This window comes from Gadus chalcogrammus, chromosome 1, assembly GCF_026213295.1.
Source record: "Gadus chalcogrammus isolate NIFS_2021 chromosome 1, NIFS_Gcha_1.0, whole genome shotgun sequence".
In the NCBI taxonomy this organism is placed as follows: Eukaryota; Metazoa; Chordata; class Actinopteri; order Gadiformes; family Gadidae; genus Gadus; species Gadus chalcogrammus.
The window spans coordinates 17091589-17113798 of record NC_079412.1 but is presented as its reverse complement, the minus strand read 5'-3'; the positions used below and the strand labels follow the sequence as shown (position 1 = coordinate 17113798).

At 44.9% G+C, this 22210-nt stretch overlaps 1 protein-coding gene across 1 annotated transcript; it reads right to left on the bottom strand.

Annotated features, from left to right (window-relative positions):
* Nucleotides 1–12898: 12898 nt before the first annotated feature.
* On the bottom strand, nt 12899–19767 carry vgll4a (vestigial-like family member 4a). Its single transcript, XM_056593197.1, has 6 exons — nt 19264–19767; nt 18690–18851; nt 17450–17615; nt 16714–16933; nt 16284–16398; nt 12899–16191 (listed from the first exon to the last, which is right to left on the bottom strand). The coding sequence occupies exons 2-6, from the start codon at nt 18769–18771 to the stop codon at nt 15992–15994; spliced, it is 783 nt and encodes a 260-aa protein (XP_056449172.1). The 5' UTR covers nt 18772–18851; nt 19264–19767; the 3' UTR covers nt 12899–15991.
* Nucleotides 19768–22210: the final 2443 nt, after the last annotated feature.

Genomic DNA, 22210 nt, shown 5'->3' with positions numbered 1-22210 from the left:
GATTCCCTCATGGAGAGTGTAGACAAAATGGAACATTGCAAATGACTTCCAAGATTATAATTGATTCACCTACCTCCGGGGGCAATATGTGATCCAAACAGATTTTCCAAAAACCATGTTTAATTTTTCAGCATTTGTAAAAAACTAAACAAAAAAAACGACAAGCCAATGATGTATTGTTGGTTGTGGCTCTGAGAACAAAAGACTGTTAGTGTCGACTTATCCCTCTACCATAAATCTGAAAGTCAAATGTAGACATACTGTGTAATACTGTGAGTCAAGAAAAAAAAAACAGATCTAGAATAGCAATTTGTTGAATATGTCCATGAATCCAGTGAATCCAGTGTGAATATTTAGTAGATGAAGTAGTGAACCAAACTGACATCAAAAGGAGAAAGTGCACGAGATGTGGGGGGTGGGGAGGGGGGAGGTGGGGGGGGGGGTAGATTCTAATTGTGAACGTTTTGAAGAAACCTCTTCACAGTCGATTTTGCGGTTCCCGGCGTTGCACTCTGTGGGGTGAGCTACCGGCCACATTGGGGAGAGGCGATCCATAGGTAAGCACAAGGCCAACAAGAAGTTCATGTTTATGGAGCCTGGAGGAATCCAGTATGTGTTGCAAAATAATTTGTGTGTGAGAGAGACTGTTATTTTTCATTCTTTTTTTGAGTAAAAAAAAAAACAACGAAAAACTTTTATGTGATTGAAACATTTTTAGAATTATTTTTAGGATCTTTTCTACTATAGCGTGTTGTAATGGAGGACCAAAATCTGAGGCAGACTAAAGCAAAAACTATGCCATGTAGTGTTTGGTTGGCAAAAGCACAGGGTACAGTAAAAGTACATTACAAATCAAACTAAATATATCCTCAAAGAAGAAGAACAGGGTTAGAGAAATGACTTACAAACAAGGACTTTCCCTTAATGCTGACAGTCAATCCTGTTTACGTCTTGCATGCTTTCCTCAGGAACATCAGCGAAAAGTTTCTGAAGTGTTTCCTGATAATAAAATATCTATATAACTAACTGAGAAAGGCCTTAAGCCACTTAAAAATGCGGTTTACACCAAGCCACAGGCTGTTTACATGACCAGGCCCATCTGAAGAATTACACTTTGGATGGTAGCACAAAATAACTTCGACCCACTCTGTGTTTTAAGATAAACATTATTCGATTTTATTTTTATTTTTTAATGTGTGATGATCAACTATACTTTGATCATGTATGTATTCAGCGATACATAGACGTTTAGGTTCAGGCCCAGTAGCAAAGGGGTCCGATTTATTTTCTTTCTTCATCTTTATGTCGTCTTTGCTTTACCACTAAAAAGCATAAAGCTTTAATTTCCACAGACTTTTGCCATGGTGTGTGAGGACAATGCTAGTGTGCTTCTATGGCAGCTGCTGTGAAGGCATCTGGTTAAAAAAAAGGAATACATAAAAAAAGGAAACATGTTTACGTCGTATGAAAATGTGAAATGGCTACGTTCATGTCCTGTGAATTTTGTATAAAGTTACTCTACCACAGTTTTCTCTGGAACTTTGTTGTAAAGCTGTATTGTGTTAAAACATGTAACTGTGAATGTCTGTAATACATTGGAAGTTATTGTCTTAATGTTGAGAAAAAAAATCTAAAGGAGTTGCTGTTTTCTGCAATAATATTTTGATCTCAGAAACTAAAGCACATATCTTACAGAAATATATGAAATGATGATGACAATGAAGATATCCACGATTATATAAAAAATAGAAGCTATGTCTAGTTAAAATCATATTGTTTTGTATATTTTTAACTGTCTCACTGCCTAATATAAAACATAATATAAACATGATATGTATCTAAATGGTGTCACATGATAAAGCACGATTGTCATGTTATACAAAAAGAAAAAGACTCAATAAAAATAAAGAATTATAGAAAATTATGAATACCATTTATGCCTGACGTGTATGTTACTGAATGTGTGTTGAATGGAATAGGCTAATCTTCGCATCTCAGCAGTCAAGCCATTGTTCTACAGAAATTAGGTCACCAACAACTCTCCCCATCCACAAAATGTACGCTTCATGAAGAGCATTGCTCGAGTAACCGTTAGTTATAGTCGCTCTCCCCTCTTGGAAAATATACGTTTTTTAATATATTTTGATGAAGAACTTGGGTGACATGCGTCGTAAAAAAAGAACGATATAAGGTTCGATAGAGATTAACAATGGTAAAATGGAAAGGGGGAGCTATGTCTCGGGCCTTGCAATGGATATGTGGTTGAGGCGGTGGGAGTGCGACTATTATAAGAAAAGCCACCATTGTGTTGCCGAATGGAAACGAGTATCCGTTGATGCATACCACCATGCACTGGGCTACAAGGAGGAACCAAACTGCATTGAAATAGAGAGATACATCCAAGCATTCGATGAGAAAAGGAGTCTGATGACATTCCTTGTGGTTGAGACCGTGTCAGGGAAACACACTGATAGTAAGACCTCAGTGGGTTAGAAAAACATCACCGCAGAACAAGACTGGCCCCGGGGCCCGGGGTGCCTGCCTGCTCCATCTCCTCCCCAGCCTCTGGTGTGTGTGTGTGTGTGTGTGTGTGTGTGTGTGTGTGTGTGTGTGTGTGTGTGTGTGTGTGTGTGTGTGTGTGTGTGTGTGTGTGTGTGTGTGTGTGTGTGTGTGTGTGTGTGTGTGTGTGTGTGTGTGTGTGTGTGTGTGTGTGTGTGTGTGTGTGTGTGTGTGTGTGTGTGTGTGTGTGACTTCTCCCCCACATCCTGCAGTCATTGCTTCCATTAGCTTCCAGTGTGATAAAAGAGACGGCACCAGTGGACACCATAACAATGAATTGCACAAGTAAAAAAGAGATGAGATGGACCCTCCAGTAGCTCGTGGCAAACTGTGCGTGTGTGCTACTGAGGCTAACCTTTTGTGTCTTTATGTATGTGTGTGTGTGTGTGTGTGTGTGTGTGTGTGTGTGTGTGTGTGTGTGTGTGTGTGTGTGTGTGTGTGTGTGTGTGTGTGTGTGTGTGTGTGTGTGTGCGTGCTTGAAAGAATATACCGGTTTTTTTGTGTGTGTGCATGAATGTATGTGTGTGAGCTTGCGCATGTGTACATGTTTTTAAGTGTATTTGCATGGAAGTGTTTGTGTGTGTGTGTGTGTGTGTGTGTGTGTGTGTGTGTGTGTGTGTGTGTGTGTGTGTGTGTGTGTGTGTGTGTGTGTGTGTGTGTGTGTGTGTGTGTGTGTGTGTGTGTGACACACACACACACACACTCCCTTGCTGTAACAGCGATGGAGATGGATAGAGGTGGCGAGGACAGAGACAGGTCTAGCAGTGAATCAGGAGCTGGGACAATGCCTCTAGTGGCAGACTGCTACCAACGAGCCCCTGATGGATGACCCGCTAGCACCCCTTATTCCCCGCAGTGTCATTTACCATCATTACACACGAAAAGCAGTGGCATCCGAGACAAGGTGAACTGATGTCTTATGGCCACATATGTTGTGGGTCATCAATTCCAGGTGCTCGCGGCAGAAAGAGGAAGCTCTTGATTAGCCAGAAGCAATCTAGCACAACACAATTAGGGAAGGATTAGGTCCACTGCACACTCAGCACTTTTAGATTCCCCTTTGGGTTGTACAAAGATACTAATATGATGCCTTTTAACGCTTTGGACACACTAATGCGAGACCAATTTGTACGTGTTTGTGAAGCTCAGGTGCAGGAGTACCTTGTTTCTGTTTCTGTTCTGTTTTTGATGTGCAGAGCGCTGTGTTAGACTGCAGTGCGAGCCGGGCCGGGCGGTGCGAGCCAGGGACATTGTTGTTTGGTGTTTAGCCTTTCTTGGCTGGCTCTGGCGGCCAGGCCTATTTTTAAAGTTGCATAAAGTGCTGTGAGTGTGGCCACGAGAGAGGACAGCGGAGGAGCGAACTGGTGATCCATGATGCGTCTATCAAAGGCTGACAGAACGCCGCGACGTGTAACCCCACACACAAATACGCATGAACGCAAACATGTACACACTCTCACACACACACACACACACACACACACACACACACACACACACACACACACACACACACACACACACACACACACACACACACACACACACACACACACACACACACACACACACACACACAAACATGCACACACTCACACACACACACACACACACACACACACACACACACACACACACACACACACACACACACACACACACACACACACACACACACACACACACACACACACACACACACCCACAGACACATACACACACACAAACAGACACATACACACACACACACACAGACAGACATGGGGCTAGCTGTCTGCCAGTCCACTTAAAACCCTCAAACACTGTTCTTCTGTTAAGAAAAGCTAGTTCGAAAGGAAATGTTTAATAAATGAATTACACAATGAAAAAAACATTTTTATAAATTTTTTACTATGAAAGATTCATCATTTTCATGACCAATATCTAGAACGTTGAAACAAGGAGTCTTTCAATTTTCTTGTGGGTCGCAGTTCCCTCATCTTTTTGTTATTCTACATCCTGCTAAGGTGCATTCATTCACATTATCTTCTTCCAGGAAATGCATTTGCCTCGGCCCGGACTTCTTTTCTGCCCCTCGCTCACCCGAGAATTCAAAGCAATACATTAATGAATCACTAATCTCCACACAGATGCATGAATCTACATATCAATGTAATCAGGAGGCTGTTGTGTGCATGGCTATTTCCAGCGGAGCAGCACGGAGGATGTCAAGCATGCAGGCCAGCTCTGCATATATGCTAATGCAGTCTCACTCCTTCAATAACGGCTCTGGCAGAGAGGAAGGTGTTTACAAGTTCAACCTTTGACCAACACTGCTATATGTAAACCTTTATTGGATTTGCATTGATTTCAATGTGTGTATAGACCACCCTCACTGCTCCGTTCATATTTGAGTATGAATATAGTCAAATATATTATGTATATTATACATAGAATATAGTCAAGGAAGCAACACTCTTGTCTTTAGGGGATAGCACCATCGACATGATTGTATTTGCTTTATTTAATATATTCTTGTGACACAGCAATTTCAAATGTACCTCATGGCGGTAAAGCGGAGAGGCAACGCCATGAAGCGACGGGTTGTCAACGGTTACAAACGGACCTATCCGGTGTGTACTTGCTGTACGCCAAAGGAGGTCACTGGGTTACCTCCAGTGAGAGCGCGTCGCACCCACTGCCAGAATACGCACGGCCTCAGTTTAATAAATTCGCAAACTTTGGGAAATTTAACAGACCCTTTAAAAATTAGAAAGGAATTTCTAATTTACGTTACATGACCCTCCCTCCCCCCTTCCGTCTGCCTTCCAGCCCGCTGCAGTACTTTTCCATATTATATACATAAAGTATATATAGTATATATATATATACTATATATATTTATTCATATATATATGAGGGCTGCATGTTTCTCTACACAACTGTCTGGATCCTCACAATATATATACTGTGTATAGCAGGTTAGTACATATATATATATACTAACCTGCTGGAAGGAGTTCCAGCTCCATGGCTCTATTCATTCTACCTCAGGGTATAACAGTACACCACAGGCTTATTGAAGAGTCACTGTAGATTATGGAATGGGTCAAACAGGGCATGAAGATTTGTCACCCGTAAACATGCAAAGTAGGATGTGTAAAGAGAAAAAGTGAATAAATAACCGCACGCTATTCTCAATATATAGAAAGGTTGGTTAACTCAATTCCTGTCTAATTCCCTCATCCTTGGATCTGATTTTTTAAAAAGTAACAATTTAAATGTATTCTATCACCTTATGTGTTTTTGGTGGCCTTATTTCTCCTCATTAATCATTCTGTGCGGTTGTATGTATTTAGGGACTGGGGGCGTAAGAACAGCATATCTTAATCATGTGTTCATCACTAATGAACAGACCAAATAATAAATACATATTCTTGTTTTTTTTGGTGAGGAGGGGGAAAGGGTGGGGGGGTGGGCATCATTGGCAACAAAGACAATCTCGCCGACACGATTTGCCATGCAGGAGTGAATTCTCCATGGTTGCTCCTCAGTGACACGTTGGGAGTCTGCTCCCCATCATGGCACGCACACCGCTGCAGGCCCTGGCTGATCTTCTAGCCCCCGTGTGCACCAGTGGGTTGGGGGGAAGGGCAGGATCTGCTGCTGCTGCTGCTGCTGCTGCTGCTGCTGCTGCTGCTGCTGCTGCTGCTGCCGCCGCCGCCGCCGCCGCCGCCGCCGCCGCCGCCGCCGCCGCCGCTGCCGCCGCCGCCGCCGCTGCTGCTGCTGCTGCTGCTGCTGCTGGGAGAAAACAGCGCCTTCTCCAGACTACTAGACATCAGATAGGCGTGTAAACTGAGGAACGTGGAGAGGTGGAAGGTGAGTGGGGAATAAACAGGAACCTCGTAGCTCGTAACTCGACAGACAGGAACACAGTAAGTCACATAATGTAGGATCAATAGTCACTTAGCAAGCTACAGAGTGTTTATTTTGATCATAACAGTAGTGTGCCTCCGCCTGTGTTGGCGGATGCAAACACATTGTTAGTTGGCTTAGGAGTCTTGTTCCATGCATCTTGTAATGAGCTATCCTCATATGACACCTACATTCCCATTGTCTTATTTTATGCACTTTATTTATGAAATCCACACAAAAATGAACCCACTACCCTTTATAATATCCCCTGTCCATTCCATTCCAATACCTATAAATACAATCTCATGAGAATGTATTCTCATGAAACAGGCTTTAGTGTTAAACAGCAAACCAATGCAGGCACACTTGCCTGGACCGTACATGCATGGACCTGCAGAGGCATCCACACGCAGCGGTTAAGACGTCTGCGGTCCGGGGGCCAACGAGACAGCCCTAGTGAATCAGGAGGGGCAGCAGTGAGTCACGCCTCTGAGTGGGCCCATGCTTTCTCCTCTGATCTGTCAGCCAGACTCTGGGCTGAGATCATAGATGACCGGGCATGAGCAGGCTGGACCCAGCTGGACCGGGGTGGACCGGGGTGGACCGGGGTGGACCTGGGTGGACCGGGGTGGACCGGAGTGGACCTGAGTGGACCGGGGTGGACCGGGGTGGACCGGGGTGGACCTGAGTGGACCTGAGTGGACCGGGGTGGACCGGGGTGGACCGGGGTGGACCTGGGTGGACCTGAGTGGACCGGGGTGGACCGGGGTGGACCGGGGTGGACCTGGGTGGACCTGAGTGGACCGGGGTGGACCGGGGTGGACCGGGGTGGACCAGGGTGGACCGGGGTGGACCAGGGTGGACCGGGGTGGACCGGGGTGGACCGGGGTGGACCGGGGTGGACCAGGCTGGATTGAGCTGGACTGGGCTGTCCGGGCTGACCTGGATAGGAACGGGCAGGGGCCGGTAGGACCGCACCGGGGCGGCCACAGCCCCAGTCCAGGCTCAGTCCAGGCTCAGTCCAGGCTCCGTCCAGGCTCAGTCCAGGCTCAGTCCAGGCACTCCTCCATAGCTCCACAGACCTTACACTGGCAGTAGCGCCCCCCCCATACTAACCAGATTTAGCAAGCCAAGACTTAGAACAGGGTACAATATAATGAAATAGAATAGGACTTGTCCAACCTGGTCAGGATTTTCGCTTTTGGCCTCGACCTCAGAGAAATAACAACAGTACATTACATACAGACAGACACATAACACATCAAACAAATACAAACACATGCTTTTGCTTGATCGCAGCCGTTCATCAGGTCTTATTAAATATTGATGGCATTGGGTACACATTGCCTCCTGTAAACATTGCGTTTGGCCGAGGGGGCTTTTACAGCGCCTGAGGGCAGAACTTTGAACGCTCCATGGAGAGGGTGGCTGCTGTCCTCCACTATGGCCCTAGAGACAACACAAGCCTTTGGTCTTGAAGAATATATGTTCATGGATTCTCCATTGGTCTTATTTCACAGTCCTCCCTCTCTAAACCTGATTGAGCATGTACTGTAGAATTGTAATGAAAGATATGGCCACTCGTTCTACTATAACATCAGCAGGCGTTGGACTACATGTATACAGTATAGCCACTACCTCCAGGCAGTATATCGAGCAGACCCCTCCCCCCCCCCCAGGTGGTCTGGTGGGGGTGGGACCTGGCTGGGCTCTCTGTGCTGTAAAGAAGCGGGCCGCTGTGGGCTGGTGTTGGTTCAGAGGCTCTGAACCAATGAGTGGAGGCGAAGCGTGGCGGCAAGCCGTCAGGTTCCTGCGGCCTGTCAAACGTATCCCCCCCCCCCCCACACACACACACACACAGACACCGGGGGTCTAATGCGATGTGTGACACGCGCGCCGTGCTCTATCACTCTGAGCGCGCACGTGAGCGCCCTATCCCTCTGAGCGTGCACGTGAGCGCCCTATCACTCTGAGCGTGCACGTGAGCGCCCTATCGCACCCACAACCCGCAACCGTGTGTGTGTGTGTGTGTGTGTGTGTGTGTGTGTGTGTGTGTGTGTGTGTGTGTGTGTGTGTGTGTGTGTGTGTGTGTGAATGTGCGTGGTACACGTGCACAAATGCATGCGTGTTTGTGTGTCTCTTCTGCGTGTGCTGGCGGTTCACGGAAGAGACAGGGCGCGCTGGTGAACCGCTACCTTACACCATCTTTGGAGGCCATCAAACACTTGACACATATGAGCTGGGAGCGTTCTGAAGCCCACCAACGGCCTCCCCCTGCTCGGATCAATGGTACAGCCTGTACAGCCTGTACAGCCTGTAAAGCCTGTACAGCCTGTACAGCCACAGCAGCAGGAACATTGCACTAGTTAGGGTTAAAATGAGCCTTTCTCTGCTTCACAAAACCTGTTCTCTCCACTGTCCACCCAAACTACATTGGTCCACAAAGACTGCTGGCTATGTCGCAGGAGCTTGGCATTGGGATAGGTGGAGGAGGAGGGAGAGGGGGGGGGAGTAGGCTCATTATTTTAATACTCATGAGACTTTGGATAGGCCCAGCCTATCTGACAGCTTTTGATGCGCTCTCTCTCTCTCTCTCTCTCTCTCTCTCTCTCTCTCTCTCTCTCTCTCTCTCTCTCTCACTCTCTCGCTCTCTTTCACATTCACTCCGTCACTTTGTCTCTCTTTCACATTCCCTCCTTCACTCCCTCTGTGTTTCACATTCTCCTTACCTCGCTCTTCCTCGCAGAGTAAATGACTAAGCAGTATCACTTGGCAGGAACCCCGGTTTTGAGAGTGAAGATATGATATATTGCCATTCTATTATTAGTCATAGTGTAGTACCATTGTTGCTGGCCGTGTGTTATTGGCATGAAGAGCAGCATAAGGTAATGGTTGTAATAGAGGAACCTAAAGTAGTTATATAAAGCTTCGTATCATATTTGGTGCAATATATTCAAGAACTGTCAATTCTTTGTGATTATGGATGCGTTTCATCCCAAAAGAAAGTCCATTGGATTTAAGAATTTTAAGAATCATTTATGCCTTGGGATTTAAATGCATTGTTTTTTCTGATCATTACACTACTGTGTGCATTTTTGGCTGTGTTTGTGTGTGCGCAATCTTCAAATAAAATCCCACCTGAGACCTGTTTGATTCCATGTCTTGATCGGGCCTATCACGCTGAGTGGCATCTAACGTGCAGACGCTCGCATGAGGAAGTGTACGATTGTAAGATCTCCGCCTCTGAGGCTCCCGCGTCTCTCACCACTGCCGAGCACGTCGCTCTCACCCGGTTGGCTATTAGCTTCTGTGAACATCTGATCAGTGACCGTTTGTTCTGGTTGCTTTTCAACATGAAGGGGAATGATGAAGCAGATACGGGCAGCGGGTGCTAGTGTTGGGCTAGTGCGGGGCTACAACCCCCTCCCTTCACCCCAAGTCTGATACAACAATGTGACGGCTGCATCGAATAAATCGTCAAGGACCGTTTTCTGTTGCCGGGTTTCTTCTCTTTGATCTGGAGTGTGTGGAGGGTGGGGAAGGGGCATTATGTAATGTCTTCAGCACACACATGGCTGACTGTGTGACTGCCAAAGACACAGAGGGGAAATGGGGAGGGGGTGGGGGGAAGTTTGGGGTTGGTGGATGCAAAGAGACACACACACAAGGAAAGAGGCCGACTGTGTGTGCGTGTGTGTGTAAGGGGGGCCGGGGGAGGGGGGCTGCGAGGAGCGAATAGAGACAAGAGAGAAAACACAACAAAACAAGACATGGTTGCACACATTGGTGTCAGGTCACTTTTCTTATTAACGCAGCGAAGCAGCTGTAATCCGGGACCCTTACTCGCACCATAATGAGGCATGAGATGGCCCTGAAGCAATGGTTCAACATGTATCCGTTCTTGAGGGCCCCCCCGGGCCCCGAGCCCTGACTCACACTCTGCAGACACATCCTGTTCCGGAGACGTCATTCCATGGAGCGGTGATCGTACAGCATGTAGAAAATGGTAGGTTGTGATGGGCAACATGAAGGCATTCTATTCTCCATCAAGGCAGTGCGTACGTGAGTGGGGAAGACCCAAACGGTCGGGCCGGACTCAGGGTACTGCACAGCACAGCAGATGGCTTATCAATCAATCATTTAGAAAACGTATCAATAAACCATAATACTCATTCAAACTATGCCAACCGTATCCCTGGCATGGGGGAGCGCCATACGGCTGGTAAGACTAACGGAACGCACCCAGGCTCCGGAGGGACGCAGCAAGGTCGCAGCAGCCAAAAGAGGGCAATTGCGCAATCAACGTCTGTTAGTGTAACACAGCTACGTGCTAAAGAGATCCGCGGTGGGGGTGTTTGTGTATAGTGGTGCTGATGGTGGTGGGTGGATGGTGACGATGGTGGCGCTGGTGGTGTTAGTGGTGGTGTTGAGGGTTATGGTGTTGTTCATAGTGGTGGTGTTGGTGGTAATGGTGGTGATGTGGTAGGTGGTGGTGGCGGTGGTGTTGGTCTGCGTGTTGGTAGCTACGGTGTTGTTCATAGTGGTGGTGGTAGTTGTGGTGATGGGGGTAGTGGTGGTGATGGTGGTAGCGGTGGTGTTGTTCATAGTGGCAGTGATGGCGGTGGTGTTGGTGATGGTGGGTGGTGGGGGTGGTCTTGGTGATAATGGTGGTGATGTTGGTGGCCGTGGTGCCGGTCATTGTGGTGGTGATGGTGGTAGTGGTGGTGATGGCGGCGGCGTTGGCGTTGCTGGGGGTGTTGGTGGACATGGCGGGGGGGGGGGGGGGGGGGGAGATGCTGATGGAGGCTCGTGGTTGCGACGGAGGTGATACACAGCGGCCAAGTGACGCTGACAAGCCCTGACAGGGTCCGTGTCTATTCCTGGGAAAGACCGTTATCCAGAGCGACCGCCTTGTCTTCCCCTCCACAAAGGTTACGCCACCGCCAGCAGTCCACGACACAGCGGCCCCCTCCCCCCCGCCCTCGTCACTCACCTCCTCCACCTCGGCCCTCTTGAGACGTACCTACCGCCCCGGCACTAGCCGTGCTCACACACATCCCTGATTGCTCATAACCCTGATCAGAGGCACATGGATGGTTGGTTGAATCAAGGAGCCCCGATTCCCCCCCCCCTCTCTGCCCCCACGTCCCCTTCCCCTCCTGTCGGTGCATCTCGGTGCAGCCGCGTCGGGGAAGTGACGTGCTCTGTAATCGGGTGTGTTGGGCTGTCAGCTCAGGGTGCATGATCTTGCCAGCATGACTCAAGTCTGCCCGTGAGGCGCTTCCTGCGCCTGCGTGCCGTGCACGCACTGACTTCACGTTGCCTGTGTGATCTATTTTAGATTGTTTCGCCCGAGGACGTGTGCACGTCCTCGCAGCGCACATCCGAGGAGGGAGCAGAAAACCAGAACGGAAAAAATACATACAGCATAAAGGGGGGGGGAAACAGACAACGTTAAAGTATTACACACAGGCAATCATGCAAATGTCCCCGGACAGCGTAGACTCAGGGATGTTGGGGATCGGGAGGGGGGGGGGGGGGGGGTCAACCAACGAGACTCACGTCAACCCACATTCATGGGGTTGATGTGATGGAGATTACGATCCATCGCTTTGAGCGGGCGCACACTCAGGATTCATGGGCGCCAACATGTAGGGATCGTAAAAAGTATATTCTCTTTGCAGTTAGACTAATTATTTGGCAATTAGCCAAGACACAATATGGCTTCTCGCCTTAATATGTGACATCAAAGAGAGACAGACACGCATGTCTCCACCACCACATTGAGTTAAGGCCCTTACTGGTACACAAGACCAATGGATCCGTCCAGAAATGCTCATTTACTTCTTCCCTCCCTTCTTGTGGCCTTCACCCATAGCCAAGACCAAGTTTCACTTAACCCAGCGGTGTGGGGTTCATCTTTATTTAGACACTGTTAACCGTGTAAACAAGGCGACAAGGCCGGATATCAAAAATGTGTGTGTGTGTGTGTGTGTGTGTGTGTGTTTGCTGTTGGTTTTTTATGCAAGCAGAGAAACGTGTCTCTCTCTCAGTATAATCCCACAGGAGCAGGCTTCTTTAGAAGGCACGATGGAGCAGTGGCAATATGTTTGGTGAGTGATTGGGTCTAATCTCGTGAAGGCAAGGGGTTTTTGTCGGAGGGGCTTTTGAGCAGATTTGAGCCCGAGGGGGTAAAAAAAAGAACATGGCCACTGCCCCAAAAATGGAACAATAATTGCTGAGACATTTGTAAATTATCCATTTTTTATGTGCAGTCTTCTATATTTTCTGTCTTTTCTCAAAGACTGCAAAAAATAATAGTCATAGTGTAATCAAAAATTAGAATTGAACTTGAGTATTATGCTGCATAAATGTAATTTGAACAATGGTTGGTTTGTATAATAGGTCTTTGAGTGGTAGTCGACTTTCTAACATACAACATGCCTTTCCATTCACCTATAGACTATTTTAGCATTTAATTGAATAAATGCATTAATAATAGTAATCGAAATAAAATCCTCCGTAACCTGTTCGACTCTTAGTTCCATAGACCAGACTTCTTTCCCTCACGAAGATTGAAGCATTTGTGCCACCTGCTGGAATGAAGGAAAGTGACATGACTGTTATGAAACCTGAACTGGTTATCAGTCTGAGTCCCAAGGAGGCAGCACGTTGTCTAATTATAGATGATGGGTTCAATGTAGATCTCTGAAATTAAGAAAAAAATATAACCACTGGAAATAATCATAGATACATGTTCAAAAGTCACAGTTGAAAGTAACAAAGGCCAGTAGCTAAATCTGGAACATCCAATTAACCAGTTTTTTTACTTGACATTTAGAAGCAAGAGAAAAACATGTTTCACAGAAACAGGTTTTTATTACACTTTCACCTCTGATCAGGATAACTGCTGAACAATGAGTGTTGTCATCAAGGAATTAGGAATCAGACTAACTCACAGAAGGCCGTGAAAATCCACTGACCTTTGAAAGGTAGCTTTGGCTTGTCCACATCATGGAAGATTTAGGCATCACTATTACATAAGCTGATTTGAATGTGTAAAGGCTAAATGAAAGTCCTTAACCTTTCTTTTGCACAACCATTGTGTGTGATTTGGAGACTAGAACTGAATACATATATGAAATGTTAAAAGGTTAAGTTCCCTTCCTTGTATGATGATGATTTCCTGACAGTTTTATGATTATAATATCCACAATGTGGTTATGATTTTAAATGAAAGAGTCCAAGTTAATATGAAAATAATTATAAAAAAGGGAAAGAATTCACAACATGAGCATTTACATATTTATTAAGAAGAAATCAGAGTACAAAACTGTGACATTTTCTTCCGGAGAAATAAGGCCAAAAAGTTACAAAATAAGAAATTCCCAAGTGAAAAACACATGGAGCAGTTAGTTTGTGAAACTTGTCTCTGAGGCACAAGCAGTCTAAATATAGAAATTAAATATTACCCCAACGGCATCTCAAAGAAACCCAGCTTGTATCAAACAAGTGGATCTGAGGACGTTCCCTTAAGTTCAACCTTTGACACCAGTCTACCTCAGAACTAACTCTGTTAGTACGGAGGGTTTACTTCAACCACCTTTTATTATTTTTCTTTACAAAGAAAACATTTTTCTCAAAATGTCTGGCACCAAAATACACTAGGAGACCGTTATGAAAAAAGATCAACTTTTAAGAAGAAAATTTCTTGTTGGAGGACAATGAATATCGATGCTACATACCAGTATGTTGTTCTTAATGAAAAAAAAAAGTAGTTTTCATTATGCGCGGCATAATGATAGTCATAGGATAACCAAAGAGAATAGAGAGTATGTATATAGCATTTCTTCTTTACAAACTAGAATAAAAAACAAACTTACAATACAATTTTTTTTTCTTATCAGTGTTGACACATACATGTTGAAAAGTAAATAAAAAATAATCTCTGAAGGGTTATCAAAAGAAATTTGACAATGAGGACACGTGTTCTTCAGACTGGTATTACTGATAGACGTTTTAACAGATCCCACCATCACCCAGGTCTCCACCGCTCACCACCACTGGCCTCCCTAAACCGACTTGTAACAATAGCACTTATGCTTTAAACTCTTCCAAGGTGCTGACCAATGATGAGCATTAATGGTGGAATGTGAACGTCCAATCGCATTACTAACATCTCGGGACTAGAGCGCTGCTTGTGCTTTGAAATCTCTTAACAAATAACAAAAAAAATAAAAAGGAATGTTTGGGGTGGGTCGTTTAAAAAGTGATTGATCGTCATATCCTGAAGTAAGTAAAAGTTATGCTCTGAATAAATAGTCGTTAAAAACTATCGTTTTTGTTGATTTTTTTAAACTAGAAAACTCGAGATTCTTACTAATAGCCGTCTTCAGTCAGGTATGAAGCTCCAGCATCCTGTATCACAGAGTAAAAAAGCAATCTAGCCCATTACACTGCATGCTGACAACCTGGCCAGAGGCTGTGATTATTCTGGTGGATGCTAAAGTATATATCTAAATTTATATATATTTATATATACTAACGAAGAGAAAACGGATACAAAAACATATTGCGTACAACTGTCCCAGCAGTGAGTAATCCTAAAACTGTTCAAATAAAACTGATAAAAAATAAAGTTCTGAGGGTAAATAGAACAGAATAGTTTGTAATAGAACCCAGCTATTTGACACATGCTTTCTATTTAGGAGGAAGAGCCTACTATCCATACTAGATTACCAAGTTAATCAACCATAGTGAGTATATAGATTCAAAACTAAATTAAATTGTATCTTTCTTAACAGTGGATTAGTCCAGTTTAAAATAAGTAATGATTACATGGATTAAGAGAGAATAGAAAGTCCAGGAAGAGAAACTGATCTTCGATTTCTTTCTCTACGTTTCAAACACTAACAAAGAAAACATAACCTCATCTCTGCCTACTCTGTCAAACCAGATCTAGCTGTCCATATATATATATATATATGTATATATATATATATATATATATATATATATATAAAAACAAATAATAACAATAAAAAAAAAGAAAGAAACCAAAGCTTTATGAGAAGAAGGGCTCTACATAGGGTGAAAGAAAGTTTGAGCTATGCACAGATGAGCCAAACCTATGGCTTGTGTATGTTTGGAGGGAAGGGGGGGGGGGGAGATTTCTTTGGTTCACAAGGCAGGAGAAGAGCAGTTAATACAGAACGTGTTCAGACGTTTCTTAGTGTGAAGCAAAAAATGTTATCCGATTGTACAGTCCCCCCAACGCGGGACAATCAATCATGGAGGGTCCACACTTTAGGACACGTACACCCCTTCTTGACAACAAAAAAAGAAACAAAGACCACGTGTGAATTTTGTTCAGACCCTCAAGGCCCACACATGACCCACCTCTACAGGCAAGTTCCACTCTAACACTTCTCTTACAATACTCACAGCCCTCTGGTGCTAGGCGGGCACGGCGGCCCCTGGAGGGAGCCACTGTGATTCAGCACGGCCGTCCAGCGAGGGGGCCGCCTCCCCTACCGCCTCACGAGTCGGACTCGGGGCTCTGCGGGCCCCCGCCCTTGGCCTTGATCTGCAGCCAGGTCTCCCCCAGGGCTTTGGCGAAGTGGTCGTCCACCGAGTCGGTGATGGACACCGGCCGGGGGACGGGCTCGGGCTCCTTGTAGTTCTTCCCCAGGCTGCGGCGGAAGTGCTCCTCGATCACGGGGTCGCAGACGGTGTTGACTGGAGGGAGGGAGGGAGAGTTCACGGTCAGAACATTCAAAGAAACCGAGAATAACAAAAGAATAAAGACTGGACATTGGTTGAATGTGTACCGTTGGCCTTTCTCTGGTCGGCTGCTGGGTTGGGGGGGCAGCCGTTCATGTGGCACTGAGACATGTTGCAGTTCCGGCTGCTGGCCGGGGCGCAGGTGATGACAGAGGGGCGGTTCTGCAAGGGAGAATCGTCCCGGTCAGATGTGGCGAGAAACAAACAAAAGCGCAAATGATTAAGCAGACCTAAGATAACAAACAGAGGTGGACTCTATCAGAGGTGCAAATTAGAAGTCTTGAGATAAAGCTCAGTTTGACTCTGGTACGTTTTGCAACTCAGCTCGTGGAGGAGTTGTGCTACCTCCTCTTATCTACCGGGGTAGGTGCTACCATGTGTTCAAATATTAGACCTAGACAGTCTTATTGATAATATCTCTAAACTGCGGTATGAAAACCAACCTCAAACTACCTTGTAGCCTCAAAACGAACATACCTGTTGGCGCTCCGCTGGACCAGCAAATCCAGACCTCTCTCCGCCCCCCATCCCCGAGGGGGGGCTGCTTTTGGTTAAAGCGAGGGGCTGCTCCATGGCGTAGTCGGGGGCGGAGCCGTACCGGTGGTACAGCCCGTTGGAGGAGGACGTGATGCACTCGGCGGGGCTGTGATTGAGGCTCCAGTGTTCGTTGCGATTGTCTCCGCCAGAATGCTGGGCTCTTGATTAAGAGAGTGGCAGATCAGCGCCCCCGTGAGCCAACACACAAGACCCCCATCGCTCTGTCTATTCCTGGAGGCGCTTTAATCTGACCCCTTTGATGTCAGGCGTCTGAATGCGCGGGCCTCTGCTTAATGAAAGCGGGCTGCGTTGGCGCATGGACCGCTCAAGGAACACCCTTTACTTGTGATGTGGCTGGACCACCACAGTTTGAATCCCACATCACAGAGTGCATGTCCAGCATGCCTACCAATTCCAGTAAGCAGAGTGTAAAAGAGAATCCTTGAGGGTTTCCTCATTTCCGTCATAACTTTCGTCGTTAATGATTCCGTTTAGTGGGGACTGTGGTCAGCCTAAATAATAGTGTGTAGCTCTCAATCTAATCTTTTACAAACACGCATCAACAAAACCGAACAAAACATGCTAGAAAATGTAAAAGTATAAATATGTTGAGATAAATAGCAGCAGTCTCCACCCAAGTTTAACACCATAAAGGACTTTGTGAACATGCACTTACAGTTGTGTTGCAAAGAGCCTGCTCATTTTGTTGCCATGGTCCGTGTCACACTCGATGTGGTCGTCCATCTTCTCCTCGCCGTACTTCCTTTTGCTTGGACAGATGGGCGGAGGGCCTGTTCTCATGTGGGGCATGGTGCTGGGCAGCGAGGGTATCCTGGCGTCACCTGTAGAGGTAGGGCGACGTTCACAAGCTACAGTGGAGTTCTCTCATTCTCAGATGTTACAGACAACTTAAGCAGATGGAGAACAATTGACACAGCTTTTCAGGGGGTTGAAAATGATCGCTATGCTCGAGGGAAATAGCACAAACACATTTTATAGCGTTCTTCCTGTACTCCCATGAGCCTATTTCAGCAGCACATCACCAGGTTACTTTCTACTACTTTCTAGATTGCTAGAACTGCAAGTTGGGGTCTGGTTTACTCCATTGCAATCTCTGAAAGAATACGAGCGTCTCGCACCTCAGTGGCTCAACCCACTAGTGTGCTAACCACGTAGGCGATGTACCTTGTGGCAACCCATGTTCGAATCCCAACTGTGGTCCTATGCTCTAGTCTACATCATCCCGTCTGTGCTTATACCCACTCCTCCCTCTCTGTTCATTATCCTGTCCAGTAAGACACAAAAAAAGCCCAAACAAATGCCATACATATTTTTTAGGTGGCTCAATGTGATAGGCCATAATGAAGTGGTCTAGTCACTGCAGTCCACAGAGATGCAAACGCAGCTCTATAACATTGTCAATAACTTGACAACTCACACACAATTTTTAGTAACTGGAAAAAAGATCACTGAACATTGACCAATGGATCATCTGTTAAATGGTGGAAAGTAAATGTATATAATTTCAGTTTTGTTTGTGTGTTTCAGACTTCCTTTTGTGAAAAACATTTGACGTATGGAGAAGGAGATGCATATTTACTCCTTAATAAATAGTGCAAATGTGTTAAAAAAGAAAAACATAATTTGATCTGCAGTATACAAAAATATTCCTCTCAAAATAAATGTTTGCAGTACCATTCATCTTATTCAATAGTGACTTTAATTACCACTTTTGGCGGTTTCTGTACCATAGTGCCTGTATGATACAATACCATATGTGAGGCCAAGACGCATAATGTGTGAAATAGCAGTAGTTGTGTTTTCCTCTAGAAGAAATGCAGGTCAAATATAAGAGAACATGAGCCACTTGTCTGATGGAGGTCAAAGACGTATTAATTAATCATAAGAAACATTACCTTCGTAATGCAGCCTTCCAATGTTGTTGTTCATTTTATCCAGGAACTGGGGGTCCAACAGGTCCATGCTAGTGACCCGCATTGAGCTACACGGTGCGGCTAGCTGCTAGCATCGATATTACCTCAAATAGCCAGAGGGAAGTCGTCCGTGTAGAGAAAGATCTGGAAAGACATGACATTTTGACATAAATATAAATGTTAAAACCCCGACACAAAGCTCTTGTTGCGAGTGTACTAACCGTGAGAAAGTGAGACGACGAGCTAAACAACGCTAGCCTGGTGATAGTGTATGCTAGGTGGTTTAAGTTAACTTTATTCCATACGGTTAGAGGGCTCATATAAATTGCCGATGTTTCTCTAACGTCGTCAAAATAATATTTGACATCCATGTCAACTGAGCACCAAAGATAACGAGTCTTTAAGAATATATGATTCGTGCGAGCCACCTAAAAGACAGCAATGTTGACGCTAGCTAAGCGCTTAGCGCAGTAGAGTGGTAAACTTTTTCAGGTTACAAGTCTGTGACTGAATACGCAAGCATGCGAACTGAGACGCGACTTTGATGACAACTTACTATTCAATCGCACTGAAACTCGATGTTGTGTCGTAAACCCTGAAAAAACGACAACTTATCTTGTTGTTTGGGCTGTTGACGTATTCACTTGATCGGCTAGCTAGCCGTTAGCATGTTCGTATGGTAGCTCTCTATTGACGAAACAGCCGTATAATTTGCCTACAAGTTTTCAGACAAAAGGAAGGCTGAGAGAGGATCCTGAAGTGTAACGTTATCCCGGTGTATCGCAATTCCAGTTCCGGTCCCATATCCCTTTGAGCTGTCTATTCAAATAACAATCCATAGAGTGACATCAATAAAGGCAGGACGAGAGTAACGCACAAAAAGTAAAATATATATCGATTTATGTGATTAAGGATTTGACAAAGCATCTGAAACATGTCAGGGACACACACCGGATATGCCTATATCTAAGGTCCCGCCCTCTCTCTCGCTAAACACGTCGATCTGAAAGTCCCGCCCTCTCTGTCACCAATATCGCTCATTCGGAGCGTACCGCTCCGTACGTTTCGTCGTCAGAGGAGACTGTCGGGGAACGGGGTGGGACTGAAGGAGTGGCGTGTGGATGCAAGCCTGACGACAGTTCCTGGTGAAATAAAAACCTAGGTGGATAAAAAATGAAGGAGATATCAGCAAAAACGGCCAGACAGGTGTTCTTATACAACCAATATACTATAAGCGAATTCACTTTAAAACAAAGGGTTCCAGTTGGAGTTCATGATAACCATTAAGAAATTGTGTGTATATATAGGCTATATATGTATACGTCATGAAGCTATAAAGTTAACATTTTAAAGTAAAACATTTCAGGCGGTGGTTGACAAAAATTCAGGTAAGCTATTATCTCATCCACACTTCAACGCTCTATTTTTATGTCTTTTATCAACGCTGCCTGTGCAATCCAAAGACCCTGGCTGTTTTATCTTTCTCAAAATGAAACAATCCATGTTTAAGAAGAAGATTCACTGGAATGTTTTATTTTATTTTATTCGTTTATTACTGGTGGTAAGTGATGGTAACCTTGTCGACAACAGGTACAGGGATCCACCACTAGCCGGCATCAGTGGCTCAAAGTGTCTGCAATGTCTAAATGCTTAATGGTGTAATGGCCATCGACTTGCAGGCAAATATTGTTAAATTTTAATGATGCAATATCCAATATTTATTTTAACTGCAGGAAAGGTTTTACATCAAGAAGCCCTACACTTCTAGACATAGCAATAATCAAAATAAGAAAGGAAATGAATATGAATGTTACGAATTATGTATCTTTAAGTAAAACGAGCCTGCTCAATTTAAAGGAAGCATATGTAGGGTAAGACATAACCGACATACATAATTTGAAATAGTTGCCTACAAATGCAGAACTGAACATTAAAACCTGTCTCCTTAAGAATAACAACTTGAGAAAACCATTTCTTCTATGAATCAATGAAGGGCTTTAGTTATTCAGAAGGTCTTAATTGAGGACTGTCGCAGGGAATCTTTGAATACATTTGAAGTAGGAAATTCTGTTACTAAGAAAGAAACATCTTGTTAATGATAACAATTACATTTAAATTATGTAAAATAATGTAGCTAAAATGCCCTAAATGGCTCATCTATGACTCAATAGATTCAGTAGCTGTGCCAGAAGACGATTTAAAGGTTGACTTTGCTAGAATCCCTTTTCGGGCCCTACTTACTATTTTGTTGGCAGTTTCGCTACAGCTTCCTTTCAGTTGTCTGTCCATTGCAGGCAGCGTAGGGAGATAATTACATGCCATTGCGATTAAAATGTCCTTTTAATAATAGTTATCCAAATACAATTCTGGGGAAATAGATGTGTTGAAGTGCAAAATAATGACCTCTAAAATGAGGAACAGCATAATCAGCAACCAAGATTTTTGGCCTATCAAGGTATCCTCAACAGATTGCTCCATCCTTCAACCTTGTCTTTGCACCACTAAAATATCAAACTTTACAAGGGTTAGATAGACTCAATCTTATCCTTTTATCAAAATAGATTAACACAGTGTGATAAGCAGAATGGTGTGATAAATATGTATTTTTGGAAACCTCCCACAACTCAGCTGTCACTTTTCCATTGCAAATTTACAATAATTTTAGAATCAAAAGTATCTCCCCTTACAATTACCAGCAAATCCAAATTAATACACAAGTATATGACTATAAAAAAATATCCCTAGGAAATGTAATGCAATTGCATTTCCCAATACTTGAGAGAATGACTGCTGATACTTTAATCTAAATTTGGCTATTTCAGTAGAAAGACTGAAATAGAAAGAAGCGTAGACGTGTGTGGAAAGACTTTCATTGTCAACGTTATTGTAATTGTGCAAATATTAACTCAACATGTCTACTAAATAAAGATGATGGAGAGATGGTCAAGTGGAAGAATCAGGTAGAGCACTTCTTATTGGCGTTCTCCATCACTAATCCTCAAAGACAGGGGAATCTCCTAACGAGATCCCTAAGATTTATAGTAGCTTTAAGAAAAAATCAATTGTGGAGGACAAAAAGCAATCTGCAGACAGCGGTACCTCCAGAGAGGCTTGATGACGCCTTTCTCTTCTTCCTGTTGCAATAGCAAAATCAGAGCGATGCTGACAGCCATTTTAAATGTCCTGCTCTCATAGTTGCATCCACCACTGATAGAGCGGATGGCGAAGCATGAGCAGCGTGGGAAGAGGGGAGGGGGGATACCTAGGTAGTGCATCCTCTATTATTTCCCCAACTTTCGATTGGAAACCCCTTTTTCTTTTTCCCCCCTTGCAGTGGTAAAGATGAAAAGGATACACGATGGCTGTGAGCCAATGAAAATGGGGGAGGGGTGGTGGAGAAAGGCACACTCGTAACTCGGAGAGGGGAGGGGGGAGCCGGGGGAGAGATGGAGCATCTCCTGCATCCAGCAGGCTGCAGTGAGCGCGCTGATTGGCCGACGCCG

Bases quoted from the DNA above. Each gene is read 5' to 3' on its own strand.
- vgll4a (XM_056593197.1), bottom strand. From the start codon at position 18,771: ATGCGGGTCACTAGCATGGACCTGTTGGACCCCCAGTTCCTGGATAAA. The intron at 16,399-16,713 runs GTATGTTCGTTT...TCTCCCTTGCAG, and splicing joins GTCCAGCGGAGCGCCAACAG to AACCGCCCCTCTGTCATCAC. The intron at 16,192-16,283 runs GTACACATTCAA...CCCTCCCTCCAG, and splicing joins CGACCAGAGAAAGGCCAACG to TCAACACCGTCTGCGACCCC.